The 15,743-nt window shown below is 43.3% G+C and overlaps 1 protein-coding gene across 1 annotated transcript in view; it reads right to left on the bottom strand.

Moving 5' to 3' along the window:
* The window catches only part of FAT3 (FAT atypical cadherin 3), a 501,079-nt gene that overhangs the window by 110,589 nt on the left and 374,747 nt on the right, over nt 1-15,743 (bottom strand). The window contains exons 4-5 of the mRNA XM_006092757.3: nt 10,831-11,145; nt 8,202-8,412 (exon numbers count right to left, since the gene is read on the bottom strand). Of these exons, the coding sequence (XP_006092819.1) occupies nt 8,202-8,412; nt 10,831-11,145 (526 nt within the window). The remainder of the gene's footprint in view (nt 1-8,201; nt 8,413-10,830; nt 11,146-15,743) is intronic.

The following is a 15,743-nucleotide window of genomic DNA, read 5'->3' as shown; positions in this document are numbered from 1 at the left end:
GAAATAAAGGGTAAGGCTGATTCTAGGGTCTGGAATAAACATCTTTTTTTAAAAAAAATATTTTATTGATTTTGTACAGAGAGGAAGGGAGAGGGATAGAGAGTTAGAAACATCGATGAGCGAGAAACATAGATCAGCTGCCTCCTGCACACCTCCGACTGGGGATGTGCCCGCAGCCAAGGTCCATGCCCTTGACCGGAATGGAACCTGGGACCCTTCAGTCCGCAGGCCAACGCTCTATCCACTGAGCCAAACCGGTTACAGCTGGAATAAACATCTTAATGAGCAAAGAAAAATCATTTGCTATCGAGTGGTACCTTCTGAAAAAAACCTTTGCCAAGGAAACATTCAAATCTCCTCAGACCTGTGTGTAAAAAAAAGATAAGAATGCAACTTCTTAAGACATTTCTTAAATCACATTTCACATTAGTTTTCTTAACTAAGAATTACAGTAGCTCTGGTTTAACTTTCAACTGCGGTCCGAAAACATTAAATGGAAAATTTCAGAAAGAAACAATTCATAACTTTTAAATTGCTTGTTCTTAGTGTGATTAAATCCTGAACTGGCCAGCTCGATCCTGCCCTGGGCATGAGCGATCTCTTTATCCAGAGTACCTATGCTGTTTATGCCTCCCTTGGTTATCTCTAACCTGCATTCAAGTAACCCGTATTTGACTTAATAATGGCCCCAACACACAAGACTAGTGATGCTGGCAAGTCGGATATGCCAAAGAGAAGGCGGAAGTGCTTCATTTAAGTGAAAAGGTAAAAGTTCTCGATGTAAGAGAACAAATCTTGTGCTGAGCCTGCTAAGATCCGTAATTAGAGTGAATTTTCTATTTGTGAAATTGTGAAGAAACAGACATGTGTGCTAGTTTTGCTGTTGCAATCCAAACTGCAAAAGTCACCATCACAATACATAGTAAGTGCTTTGTTAGGATGGAAAAGGCTTCAAACTTCTGGGTAGAAGACATGAACAGAAAAAGGGTTCCAATGATGGCTTCATTCTGTGCAAGGAAGTATGGAGCCTCTATGAAGATGTCAGCAAGGGACCCCTGAAACAAGTGACACCAAGCCATTTGCTGCAAGTCAGGACAAGGTTTAGACTGAAAAATAAAAACTACTGGAGAGAGAAAGACCACATTCACATAACTTTTATTGCAACACATTGTTGCAATTGTTCTATTTTATTAACTTTTATTGTGAATCTCCTATGGTGCCTAATTTATAAATTTACTTTGTCATAGGTATGTATGTACAGGAAAAAAAACAGTATATATAGGGTAGGGTACTATCTGCTGTTTCAGGCATCCACTGGGGGTCTTAGAACATATCTCCCTAGGATAAGGGGAAACTACTCTATTTTCTTAAATCTGAGGACACTGATTGTTTTGGGGGGTGAGGGTGGAAAAAGAGGTAACCTTTCAATATCAATTATTTTAGAAGATGAAAATTTGTAGATTAAGGCAAAATAGAATTTATGCAAATTATAGAACTTTGGATTAGAAAACATGCAAGCAAAGATGTCCGGTTTCAGTTACTGTTTAAATGGGGCAATCCTATAGGTTCTCCCTCACTTGCTCGAGATTCACATTTTCCTTGGGGTCCTATGCAGACATACATGACCATTTCATGTGCTCAGTGGCATAAAATGGACATGTTTTATATATGACATATACCTAGTTGATTGTGAGCTTTATTATTCGCTATTTTTCCTATCAAATAATATTTCTGGCTACTTTTAGGGCTGTACATTTTTGTAGTTCTCTCTCTTCCTCTGTGTGTGTGTCTCCTTCATTCACCTTTACTGTTTCAAATACTCTAGAATAGAAACCTCTAAAGGGGTCGGGGAGACAGACAGACAAAAAGCAGACCAAGGAGCGCCTGAGAGAGCCTATGAAGTCGCTCCCCGTCCATCAGCCTGGCTAACAGCCCGCTGATCATCGTCTCCAGGGCGTTTGCTCCTAGTTAAACCAAGATTTCATGTAAAACAAGGTTCCCGAAATCTTGCCTTGTGTTCTAAAATGAATTTCTGACAGGAGACACAGAACCTAGACCAGCAGTTCACCATCAACCCTCACACAATTTAATAACCTATCACTTAAGCATCCCATCTCATAGATGACTCCGTCTCTCCCCCCCAGGGCTCATTTGTCAGGCTCCCTTTTAGCCTGAAAGGTGATTTCATTTCTTAGCAAACCATGGCCAATTCATCTGGGGCAAGACTCTCAGATGGAAGGAGTCCGTCTCCCCTAGCAGCATTCCCTTCAACCAAGCTGTGCGTCCTCAGAGCCAGTAACACAACATGCAAAGCCAGAGTGTGCTGCTGCGGCAGCCTTAGCTCAACAAAAGAGGGGAGGAGAGAGGGCACCCCAGCGGGTCTGAGTTTCAACAAAGTGGGGAATTGGAAAAGTCACAGCCCGGGCGTTGCTGCAGGGGTGTGCGGCAGAGATGGTTAAAGCGAGGTTGTGAACAGCCCACATAACAGATAAGTCACGTTGGGACATTCCTCTGTGACTGTTTTCCATCAAGACAGGGTAATAGGGTCAACAAAGAGCAGATGAGGCATCTTAGATATCTACTGGATTCTAAAATTAAATACAGCAAGATGGAATGTCCTAAAAAGCTTTAAAAAATGGGACAAGAATGAAAATACTATGAGCCAGCAGCTACTGCTTGAGTGACCTGGGTGGCAGGGTGTTGGGCCACATTTGGTCGTTTTTCTCTAGGAAGGGCACAAAGCATCACCATCTCCCCATGGTGAGCCCCAGTGGTGAGTATCACTCCCCTCCCCTCTCAGAGAAGCTTCCGGGCCCCTCCCCTAGCATAGGATCCCATTCCACTCGCTGTGCGATTGTAAAAAATATCAACCCAAACCTAGTAGTCACCAAGGGGGAAGTGTTATTTGAGAAGCTTCCAAAACACTGAGCTGCTGAATCTCAATGAATTAAGGGAGTCGTTCACAAGCTGTTCATTCAAGTTCCGCGTGTGCACGGAACTTAAGGGGAAAATGCTAAACATTTGATCCTGAATAATTTTCTGCCTTGGAGTGAAGCAAGCACAGCACGGGGCTGAAAAGGGTATTTACATGGAGGGCAGGAGATGCGGGGTGGAGGTCAGGAAACAGTGGTAGGAAGGAAAATGCCTTCAAGAATTTAAAATTCACTTTCTTAAAACAATGAATATAGAAAGGTACTGCTTAGGCTTTTTACTAGTTTCCTAATATTTCTGTGAGAGTGCTCCCTTGGCCTGCATTGTTGCTATGGAGAAAAGAGGTGCCTATTTGGGATCAAATTAGGGCGGAGTGCAGAATAGGAGAAATGAAGTGTTTGATGTCAACTGAACATCAAAGGAGCAAACGTCAGCTGGACGGAGAGACAGCTATGTTAGAAATGGTGCACAGGCATGGTTTCTTTCAGGAGGGGTGGGTAAGAGTGTTGTGATAAAGAAATGTGACCATTTTGGTCAGAGAAGACCCAGACATGTCCAAGCTCTGGTCAGAGAACAAGGCTGCTGCTAGTGCTACCAAAGAGTTGAACTTGTCCACGTGATCCAACCCTAAAAACGGAGGGCTCCATTGGGGACAAAGTTCAAGAGGGACAGGTGTTAAGATTATGAGACAGAAGCATCCAAGAACCCAGAGTGTGCAGAAACCAATGACAATAAGGGTCCAGGCAATCTCTATCTACCTGCAACACAGAAAGGTATTCCCAGCCGAGTTGGTCCTGTGTGCTAGCTCACACCATCAGAGAAATATTTCAAGGAATAGCCTGTTTCCTCTCTACACATTGGGTGAGGCAGATGCACAAAGATATCGTCATTATTTACTATCTACAAGAAAAGCTTTTTCTAGCCTAAGTCAGGTCTGAAGCAACAAAAGTGGGTGGCAACACCCCCCATCAAACTGTGGGTGAAGAGGAATTACCTGAGGTGGGCAATGATGGGGGTCTTTACAATACAAATATTTGCCATTGGGATAAAGATATGGGGACTGAATGGCGAACCTCAGTGCGTGCACATTAGCGAGTATGTAAATCACAGAGCTACTGAGATGAAATTAGAGTCTCCTGAGAAGTGTGAAGATATGTGACAAAGCCACCAAGAATTATGGGTTAATTTTGTTCCCTTCATTCCGCCCCCCCATTTTAACACACAGAAGGACCATGCTGTGCATTGAGCTGTTTAAACACAGAACAGCTGAACTTTATTATGTTTCCTTTTAATAACAGCTTTCTTAACTAGGTTACAAGTTGGGCTTCTGTTTCTGGAAGCTAAGCAGAGTCTAGCTGAATAACATCTTGTGAGCAGTGGTCTCTTTGGAGACACAAGAAAGTGACTGGCAGATCTTTGGGGCAGAGACTCCAGGCTCAGGAACAAAATCATACTGGCCATACAGTTTCTGTAAGTTCATATTTTGGTGGGAGGAAAAAAATGCAATTAAACAAGAATCAAGTAGATGTATAACTATGGAAATGAGGAGACTACTCTCAGGGGGAAAAGCATGCTGAAACACTGTGCTCACTTAATGAGAATTCATCCGTTACAGCAGTTGTAAGCTGTAAGTGCTATATTTTCTGTTACCCTGGGTGTCAGTATAGGCGTCTGAATGCACTAGGTTTATAATGGAAGCCTGCCTTGACTCCCCTTGGAAGAGTCATAGAGTATTTACCTGGGCAAGACCTACTTTAACCCGAGACCCCGTTTCAGATCCATGCTGACACTGTATGCCTCGTGTCTATTCTTAGCATTCAATTATAGTGCACTGCTAAGTTTCTTAACCATTGGAAGTACTGTTCCCTCTTCCCTCTATTGTTAGCTTGGCCAGGAAAGATGCTTAGGTAAGGAGGAAGGGAAGAGAGAGGAAAGTTTCAATGGCTAAGGATAACTAAGCAAGAAATCTTAAAAGTGAGAATGAAACATTTGAATATGATAAAGAAAACAACAGGCTGTTGTCTGGAGATTGGAAAAAAAATTGTTAGATTAGAAAAGATTTTCAAAGGGGGATTTTGTGGAAGAGGGACCATATCTATACTGAAAGCAACCAGCGCCTGGGGAAAATATTTTATTTCTGCAGTAAAATAGAGAGTTGGTGTTTCAAGAAGTTGGGTAGATGTGGGGGTGGAAGTAAAATCATGTTCTGTTTGAGCCTCCAGCTAAGTAAGGTCTATTTGTAGGAGAAGCTTGGCTAGAGGTTACTGGGCCCCCAGTGAAATCTCTGTGATGGAAACATCACAAACCAGAGGGACAACCCTGTGGTCTTCATTAAAGGAGCTACTCAGTACACAGAATCTGAGAGGATTCTATAGGAAGAGTACAGCACTTAGAAACACAAAGAGGGAGAAACAGAAAACTGATGCCATGGTTTTGACAATGATTCCCAGACATGCATTGGGAGCAGCCTAAAGGGACTCTTCCTAGGGAGGGCTCTCATTTGCAAACTGCCCCTCTCAGGTGCGGTGGTGGATATGGCTGGGAATGCAATGGAAGGTCACACTGATTCAGTTGGTCTCAGGTGGCATCACAGGGTTAATGCATTGTCTACCTGGGCCGTCTCCATTGGTCACCATAGTTTATCCCACGCGCCCTCAATGGACCACAACAGAAGCATTGGCAGAAGGAAGGAATGAGGAGACAAAGGTCTTGACCTTAAGGTTTATGGATGGAGATAGGAGAAACATGAATGAAAATATACAATAGCACTAATAATGCTGATATAAAACATGCAAGTAAGGTAACATGCAGTACTACTAGACATGCTTACCTATATGTTACCACACACACACACACACACACACACACACACACACACACACACATGCAGGAAAGCTGAGGAATTACAAACTTGACTTGGCTAACAGGTCAGATCAGGGGTCCTCAAACTTTTTGCCAGTTCACTGTCCCTCAGACCATTGGAGGGCAGGACTATAGTTTAAAAAAAAACTATGAACAAATTCCTATGCCTATGCACACTGCACATATCTTATTTTGAAGTAAAAAAACAAAACGGGAACAAATACAATATTTGTATTTGCATGTGGCCCGTAGTTTGAGGACCCCTGGGTCAGAATGAGCATCAAAGAAAGGTGTGCTTGCAGCACTTTTGAAGAGGGTGGGCAGGGAAGGTGGTGAGATGTGCTGAGGGTCAGGAGGTTGCATGCACGGATCACACAAGGGACAGAAGCAATGCTGTCTGGCTGTCCAGGTGCTTGCAAACTGGACTGTCAGGGAAGGAGGGAAGTAAACTGGTGGCTGATGAGAGAGGGTAGCTCCTCCCACAACTTGGGGCAGCACCCCAGGAGGCCCATTGCCTATGGGTTTGGACTATACTCCTTTGGGTTACCTAAAAGAAGTCACTATCACACATGCCCCTGGAGGCCCGGCACCAAGGACACATGTTGACATTGGATTCCACCTGGGGGTGGTGGCAAAGGAATCACCCAAGCAGATGGCACAGGCAACCAGGCGATGCATATAGGCAACCCTTAGTTTCACCAAGAAAGAGAGAGCTGCCTCAGATAATAACCCAATGAGCTGAAAATTACTAAGATACAGAAGCAGAGACATCTTCCATGGATCAGAGGAGGTTCCTTTTCAAATGCATGAATCAGAGATGAAGAAGGAGTTGAAAGCTTGGATGATGCTGGCCATGTACAGGGATGCTGTGATGAATGCCAACTAAGTAAAACAGAGACGTCCTACCATCATTTCAGAAAAGTGACATGCAGAAAACAGGCCCTTTCTTGCTTGGAGTTCAGAGGACCCTCTCTACTGAGGTCTGGTTGGGGGTCATGAGGCATGCTTTTTCTGTGCCTCATTAAAACGGATGTGGAATGTTCTAAATGCTTTCCCCAGATCCAGCCATTCCTGGGAAAGAGAGGCAGGTTCCTGCCCATCTTTTCCAGGCAGTGACATGTGGAAGGAAATGTCTCCCCCAGACCAGCAATCTGGATTCCCGCCTCCCACAGAGAGCCGTGGGAAGTCAGCTCTAGCTCAGCCGAGTCGGATCCAGGGCTGGCAGACACTCTCCCCTCTCTCCTCTGAGCAATAGCCTAGGTTTCCTGGTCCTCAGCACTTATTTCCTCTCCACCGCTCTCCCTGCGGGTTTGTTGAGGGCAGCGGTGCTGTTTCCCCCTCTCCTTTTGCAGCCTGCGTGCTTGCTTGCTTTCAAGGAATTCAAAGGTTGGCTCCCAAGGTCTATCCCGTGTGCTTCCATCTGCTTTCTCTATTCAGCTCTTGAGGGAAGCTCTCACTGGCTATATATCCCCGTTCCATTTCCTGCCCTTCCTTTGGTGGAGAGCAGCCAGGAAACTCTTCCTGGTGGGGTTTTGGGTCTAGGAATGGCATTACTGCTGCAAAACAGACAAGTTGGGATATATTTTACTTTGCTTCTCAATTGGAAAAGGCCCAGTTAAATAAACCAACCTACAAAAAAGATGAAAACAAAACAACAAAAAGCCCAGGATACCTCAAAAACAATGAAAAATAAATCAAAACAACCCCCACTGGAAACCCAAACCCCATCCAACCTCAAACAAAAGAGTCACTGGATTCGAGTAATGCAATCGCTGTTAGAGGCGGGTATGAGGTCTGTGGGCTGCACTTCAGCCTGTCACAGGCGGTTATGAAAGATGTCATTTAATTCGCTTTAAAAAACTGTAAAAGGCAGATTGGATAGTTGTATTTTAGCAAATGTGTTTGCACTAAGGGTACCTTCTGTTGAACAGTTCTGCCCACAAGCTGTCTGTAGAATATAGAACATCTCTCGAGCATGCTTGCCACCTTGAAGCAGGGTAGTCGGGAGCAGAAAAAAAAAGAACAGAATGCAGAAAAAAAGGTGAAGAAAAAGAGAGAAATGAAGGACAGCAAGTCTAGTACCATCAATACATTTAGAAATGAGATTAGCCAAGTGTGACAATAGAATTTAAATGACACACAGAAAGACATTAAGATTGCAGTAAATAACGTACTATGGAAAATCCAGCCAGAGAGCACTTTCTGTTCAGCTTAGCTACAGAGTCGGAACGAAAGCACATGTCTATTACTCATTTTACTGGCTCTTTTGCATTCCAGCACTATACATGTTTCAATCTTAGCACTGATCATTCATGTTTTTTTTTTTCTTAATTTTTTTTTTTTTGCTAGTTGCTCCAAACAGTCAATGATCACATTGCCCCATACAGCTCTGGAGGACTCAAACTTACCAACTATGTCAAACCACAGAGGGGTGTTAGCTGGCTGCACAGACACAACCCCCACAATCTCGGTGACTCTATCGCTCTCCATGACTGTGAAGTTATAAAATGGCTCATCGAAGGTTAGCGGTATAGGCGAAGGGGGTGGTTTCTTAATCCATTCAATGTGGAGACGGGCCGTGGAGGATTTCTGTGGGCGCCCATTGTCCACCGCCTTTATCTACTCACACACGGAGAGAAAACAGAAAGATGTCTTAGAGATCGGATCCTCGCAGAAGTTTGGATCTGTCACCCATACATTGTTGAGAGAGCTGAATGTCCATACTCCTCACCGTGTCAGCAAAGGGAAGAAGAGAGTGGAGATTTGGGAAGAATGAGCTCAGGAACTAGAAGGGAAACAGCTTCAACTTGGTCACATGGGGGTCCCATGCCACATTCACCAGAAGGTGATTTGGACCACAACCAACCTTATAGAGGTGGAAAACTTGAAAAACAAATGTTGCACTTACAATTCTTAGCTTTTTATGGTCATGAATGATAGCTACACGAGTAGAAATAGCTCATTTGATTCTTTATACCTCCGAGGGTGATGCTTGAAAGGGAATAAAGTACATTGTGAATCTCTGCTTAAGTGTGAATAAAGTGTGTGCACAGAAGTGTGTGTGTGTGTGTGTGTGTGTGTGTGTGTGCGTGTGTGTGAATGGTTATGTTTTGCAGCTCCTTCCTTCTGCTTTATTCTGGAGAAGGATTTCACTCACACTGTCCAGGACGAGTGGAGTAGGTGTGGGAAAGGCAGCAGCCTTGCTCTAACTGCCTCAGAGGCCCTTCAGTTATGCCAACTGAATGACGGTGAAGAACTCTCTTGATGGAAGCATGGGCTCCTGAAGGCAGTGGAGTGGGAAAAAGGGTGTTAATGATTCTTCTCTATGGTCTGATGTAAAAGCCAAGGAAAGCATGTCTCCTCACTCATATGAGCAGGGTAAACTGCTATGGTGTCCTAGACTTAAATTGTGTGTGTGTGTGGGAGGCAGTTACGTCTAACAAGCAGACACCACTGAGAGAAAAGAAAAACAAAGGATTTTTAAAAATATCAGGTTAAAATTAACATTTATAGATGCATGGGTAATAGTTACAGCCTTTAAAAACAGTGGCAACTCCTAGCTCCCTAGTGCTCTGTGTTCATGGATGACCACTTTGCCCTGGAAAATTCCTGTGAGAGGGAGGACCCTTGAAGATAGATGTCTTAGGTCAGGTTCCCTAGGAGCAGAGCCCGAGACAGGGATTTGAGTGCAAATGATTTTGGGGTGGAGGAGAAGTGTTCTCAGGAGAAAGGAAGTGAAGAAAGCAGGATGGACAGGGGGAAGATGTTAAGCAAGGATGTGGTCTCAGTTAAAGTCTAATCTCAGCCTCATCCCATAGGGACCTTGGAATCATGGACTACACCACTGAATTGGATCCACCTGGAGGCTAGTGGGTTGGAGTTTTGTATCAGGTGTCGGTCAGTCATTGGTTGCGGGCTGCTGGGTTGGGGTGGGAATGTAGAACCAAGAAGTTCAGTCAAGGATGACTCTCTGGAGAAGAGGGCAGCTCTGAGCCCTTAGCAGCCAACATCCAGTCACTCAGTTTGGGGATAGCTGCACCAGCCTAGCAGAGGGAATCTGGGTGGGCACCAACAGTGTCCACTGCAGTCCATGCCATCCTCAGAGATTCCCATTGGCAAGTCTCACACAGCTGCAACAGCACTTACCTCAGCAGAGCTTTTCATGGTACAAACAGGGCTAGTTTTTTATTATCTTCTTTTCTCTGCCCACTGTTTTGGATGCATTACTGAGCAGGGAAAGAACCCAAGTCCAGAACATAGGAGTGAAAAGATAAATTAAGGGACGAAGGGCATCCTTTAAAACAATAAAGAACTGACTGTATACAGCAGAGAAGGTTGAGGACTAATAGAAAGATGGCAGATGGTGCTAACTCATGCCATTTGTTGGGTCCCTAGAAAGTGCCCATCATTTGTAGGATGACCAGTCCCCTTTCTGGCATTAGTATTATATGTCTAATGTGGTTAGGAGTGGGGGGAGCTGGCTGGAAACTTAGACATGGGAGTTTAAGTCTCTATTTGAGATGGTGCTCATGTCTGTTTTTGTTTTTAATTTTCTAACACTGAAAAATTTAGTCACTTTTTACTTAAGGTTCCCCCCCACACAAACTTTTTAGAGAATAAGCATAATGTGATTTGTGTCTCACAGTTCATGTTCTATCACATTGTCAACAATTATAAGAGCTGTTTTCTTTGGAAATTCTTGGAAACACATTGAGTGATGTTGAGTAGCAGGTGGAATGTGTCACTCTGCTATTCCCCTACCCTCAGTTTACATCTATGCACAGTACCTTGAAACAATTTAGGGTCACAGGGAATGTGTTGAGTATGTGGTGGAGCAGGATGTGGACTGGGAATGAAGGAGGTTTGCTGATAGGACACACCAAAGGAAATGGTATCATTATTTTAAAAATATCACTGAAACAGAGGTAGCCTTCCACTACTTTTTACTCTAAAGATTCATTGTTCAAATAAATATACACGAATGAGAGAGTGACTCCTACCCCCTATTAACGTTACTGAGGTTCAGAAAAATCTTACCGTTAGGATGTCATAACTCCCTGCTGTAAATTGCTTTCTGGAAGAAACCATGCCAGTTTTAGGGTCAATAAAGAACTTTCCATCATCATTGCCATCCACTATACTGTAGGAGATTTCGGCGTTGGGGCCCTCATCTCTATCAAATGCAAAAGCTCTGTAAATGGGTTCTCCCCTCTTCTTCCGGTCACGTTCCGGTAGCTTGATCTGGTAGACCTTCTCAGGGAACTGGGGCTTGTTGTCATTTTCATCCAAAACCTGAACCACCACCCAGATGGTTGACTGTTTCGGAGAGGAACCGCCATCTGTCACTGTCACCTGAGATTTGGAAGAGAAAGCATTTTACAATCAGGAAGGAGAAAATCTCTTCTTGCCACTCGTCTTCCTGCCACCCCACAAAAGGTCTATTCTATACTGGAGAACATCTCAACTTTTCCTATCCCTGTAGTTCATGTCAAAGGCACTGCTCTTCATAGTTCACCCACAGAGGGAGGGGAATCCTTAAATCCAGTAGCGGAAGCTATTGGGGAAAGGCTATGTGAGAGGCAAGGCTCTCATGGTATGGAGTGAAGAGAAAGAAGAAATAGGACTGCTTTACAAAATGTGCCATCTTATGCAGACCTAGGGGACCTATCCTATGCTCCCCTCAACAGACACAATAAACACCATGACAATTAGTATATGTTAACCCATGAGTGTTTCTTCTAATCCTTGGACAATGCTATCACCATTCAAAGTTTTTCACTATTCATTTTCTTTTCTTTCTCTTCCATCTTCATGAAAAATTTGTAAATTTTACATTGTTAATGGACAAAAGGGAAACTGTGATATATACTTTACAATTCTGTGGGTACATCTGACAGTTAAAATATGTTTTGGACAGTCACAAAATCACTTTTTTTTTTCTCTCTGGAAAATAGGAGGGGAATGGACACCCCTTCTCATATTTCTGAGGTGCAATTCTTATGATTCTTATGTATATTGGTAACCATTGAGAGGACATGAATGAAGAGTATACCTATAAAAATTTGCTTGGCAGATATAAAAAGTCTTTGAGTCTTACTGTGAATGATCTTCTTGGTCACAGTGATGAGAATTATTATCAGATTAATACTTAACATGTGGATGGTGCCACAGTATATAAAGCACTCTTCCTTGCATTATTTCATTCTTTCCAAACGCCCTCCTTAGTAACTGAACAGGTTTATTTATTTCCATTTTCCAGATGAGAAAATAGAGGCACAGAGGTCCTATTGTTACTAAGTGCTAAAGCCCAAGTATTGAATTTTTGGCAATTCTGCTTTACCACAAAACCTGAAAGAACCTATATTTAATCTTTTTTTTTCTTTTTAATCCTCACCTGAGGATATTTTTCCATTGATTTTTAAGGAGAGTGGAAGAGAGAGGGAAAGACAGAGAGAAACATTGATGCGAGAGAAACACATCAATTGGTTGCCTCCTGCACGAGCCCGACCAGGACCCAGGCCGGGGAGTAGCCTGCAAACAACTACATGCCTTTGACCGGAATCACACCCAGGACCCTTTGGTCTGCAGGCCGACGCTCTATCCACTGAGCCAAACCAGCTAGGGCCCTACATTTAATCTTTAAATACTACTTTGAATACAACAGCTTATTACTTCAAAATATGTATTTGGAGACTGGAGGGAACATGGAGATGCGTTTGTTATCAATAGGAGGAAAAAAACAGTGAATTATAGAACCCGGCCATCCAGTTTTTCACCTAATAAACCAAACTGACAGGAATAATGGGGTTAAAAATCCCCACATTTGGTAAAACAAATTAAAGACTTTTTGCAAAACAGAATTGCAATCTAATTTAGTTTCTCTTACAAGCTGCCTAGGAGGATGGCTTTAATACATTTAAGGTAAACTTTCAGAGTTCTTGCTTTCTTTGAAAAATCAATCAAGTTTCCTTCCAAAGTTATTTTCCCCGTTGGTTTGTTAGGATTCACAAAAGAAACACATCAAGACCAATATGTTCCAAGGCTGGATTTTGACTTTTGAGCTAATTTCTGGACATGCTGAGTTCCAAAAAGGCATGTTCTGCTGCTGCCAAGCTAAAATGTTATACTCCCAGGCGAGCTGTGTTGACCAAAACACATTGATTTCTTGGCTTTTCAATTCCTCTGCCTTTCTTTTTTGCTTGAACAGCCTCTTTCCAAATCTAGACAATGCTCACAGTCCTCACCTCCTCACTGCTTGTCAATAAATGCCCATAGTCAGCTCCAAGATGGGATTCTGGTGCCGATTCAGGTCCAGGTGGCTGCCAAGGGAAAGAGCGACTCTCCTGGCTGTGGCTCACTGATCACTTAAGGATCCTGCTATTGTAAACATGTTTTCCTTTGGAGTAAACCTGGACTGACAAACCCAGGTCGTCAACGTGTGTGCAAGCAGGGAAGAGTGGCAGTTGCATGGGCTCATGAAGCAGCTCCCAGGTGTGTTATGGAGAGTTGGGTTACCTACATCACCACCTCACCTCAAGCACCCACATCTCGTTCTCTCAGGCTACACAGGCACCTTTCAGGCCCTTGAACACACTCTACCATCTCAGGGCTTTTGCACATGCCATCTTCTCTCCCTGGAGTGTTTTCCCCATCCCTTCACCTGGGTCTTGTCTATTCTTTAGGTCCAGTTGAAATGTCACTTCCTCAGGGATTCCTCCCCTGACCCCACAGACCAAGTGCCAGCCCCCTCCTCTATTCCCCTCTTGAATTACGTACTATTAAATTGCCCTAAGTACTTTTCTTTTGAGGTACTTATTGTTGTGGAAATTAACTACATACATGATTCTCCAACCTAAGCTGAGAGGCCGCACAAGGCCCAAACAGACTTTGCCTTTTTTATTCACCGCCCTCACCCATGTCAAGCTACACAGAACATGCTCCACACATGCTTACTTAATGAATTAAACTTTAATTCAACTCCAACTTGGACAATCTCTTTAGCCAAGGCAGTTTCACCTTGTAAAACCTTCAGAGGTCACTCAAGGCCCTTTATAAAATCACTACAAGCTGCCTTTCCTATCTTTAGCCTACAAGTCTTCCATCTTCTTATCTATGGCTTCAATCATCACCTATATGCTGATAATTCCCCAATGTGTACCCTTGTGCCTAAGCCTCGTTCTCCATCTCCAAATCAACATGTTCAACTATTTACTAGGAATGTACTCTCTGTCCCTCTCACATGCGCTCCAATACCCCAAATCACAGACTGAAATCATTATCCTCTTCCTTCTCCTATTTTCATTATTTCAATGAATGATACCCCCATCTACTCACATACTGGTCCATCCATCTCGGCATCCATCTAGAGTCCCTGCTCTTTCTAACTATTCACATACAACCAAACTTGGAAGCCTTCAGGTATCTCTCATGTGCAGCCCCTATGCCAATCTCATCTGCCTCACTTGCCCTATGGACAAGCCTCATTTGCATCTTGTTTGGAATACCGCATTAGTCCCCTGGTCTCCCTGCCTCTGGCCTTTACCTTTGTTATAAAGTGTTATTTCTTCACCAAAATCTGACCTGTAAACTAGTCTTCAGGGGCCCCTTGAGGACAAGGAACTGGCCTTTACTATCACCAGATTTTCACTATCTGCTCCTTTCCCTCTCTCTATGCTCAGTTACACTGGGAGCCTGGGAGGCCCTCAGTATGCCATGCTCTTGCATCTCCATCCCACTGCACAGCTGTTTGTCTCCATGGCACGCTTTCTGTTGAGAATACACATGACTCATTCTAGAGGCATCTATTCAAACACCCCTTCTTCTGCAAAACCATTCCTGTGTCCTGCACCATCACCATATTCCCACTCCACTGTGTGCATAGCTCCAGGACACTAATTATCACCTTGCATTTTTATGTATCTACTAGAGGCCCGATGTATGAAATTTATGCAAGAGTAGGCCTTCCTTCCCCCAGCCAGCACCGGCTTCCCTCTGGCACCTATGACCCGGGCTTCCCTCACAGCTTAGTCTGGAAGGTTGTCTGGAAGGACGTCCAGTCTAAGTAGCATATTATGCTTTTATTATTATAGATTTGCTGGTCATTTCACACCTTGAGCAACTTGAGATCAGGGCCTGTTTCTTACTCATCGTTACATTCTGGCAGCTGGCACAGCTCTAAGTGCCAAATAAGTGTTGAATAAAATTAAGAATTAATTTACCCAAAACTCTTCCCTATGATAATAAATGGAGAGCACATTCAGATACTAAAGGGTCTGTCTCTGTTTCTTCATCTGTAACTAATAAAGAGGTTAACAATATATTATCTTCCAAGTGCTTCTCACTCTATGATTCTATTAATGGGGATCAGGTAGAGATAGACAAAATTTCAGCCATGCACTCTAGGGTTTATACGTCACTGAGAACACTACTAATCCTATGATTACTCATAATGATTTCTAGCCAATTCCAAAACTGAGCTGGCCACTTATCTACAATCTATTGAAATGATTTATTCATGTGTTTGGCTCCTTCCGTTCACTGTGAGCTACTCAAAGGCAGGGACCTTGTCTTTTGCATCTCTTTCCTGGAATCTGGTGTACTCTTAATAATGTTGGCTGAACTGAACTACGTCATTGCTAACCTCAAAGTCTTAATTTTCATTATTACTTCTGTGAAAATTGATAAATACAAAGCTCATTTAAAATGGAGTTGAGAGGCTAGAAAGAGATAACTCTCACACACATGTCACTCCACGCATACTGCTGATCCCAATAGAAAGAGATAGGTACCCTGTATCGCCAACAGGAAGTGATACCACATTACTACCTCAGCAGGAGAAAGAAAAGATTCCTTGCCCAGTAACAGCTCAGCCAAAGGGAAACTGCCATAGCTCAGCCAATGAAAAGACATATAATATACTTTGAACTTTCACTTTCCTCCAATGGAGTCTT

Source organism: Myotis lucifugus, unplaced genomic scaffold, assembly GCF_000147115.1.
Source record: "Myotis lucifugus unplaced genomic scaffold, Myoluc2.0 scaffold_104, whole genome shotgun sequence".
In the NCBI taxonomy this organism is placed as follows: Eukaryota; Metazoa; Chordata; class Mammalia; order Chiroptera; family Vespertilionidae; genus Myotis; species Myotis lucifugus.
This window is presented reverse-complemented; position numbering and strand designations above follow the sequence as displayed.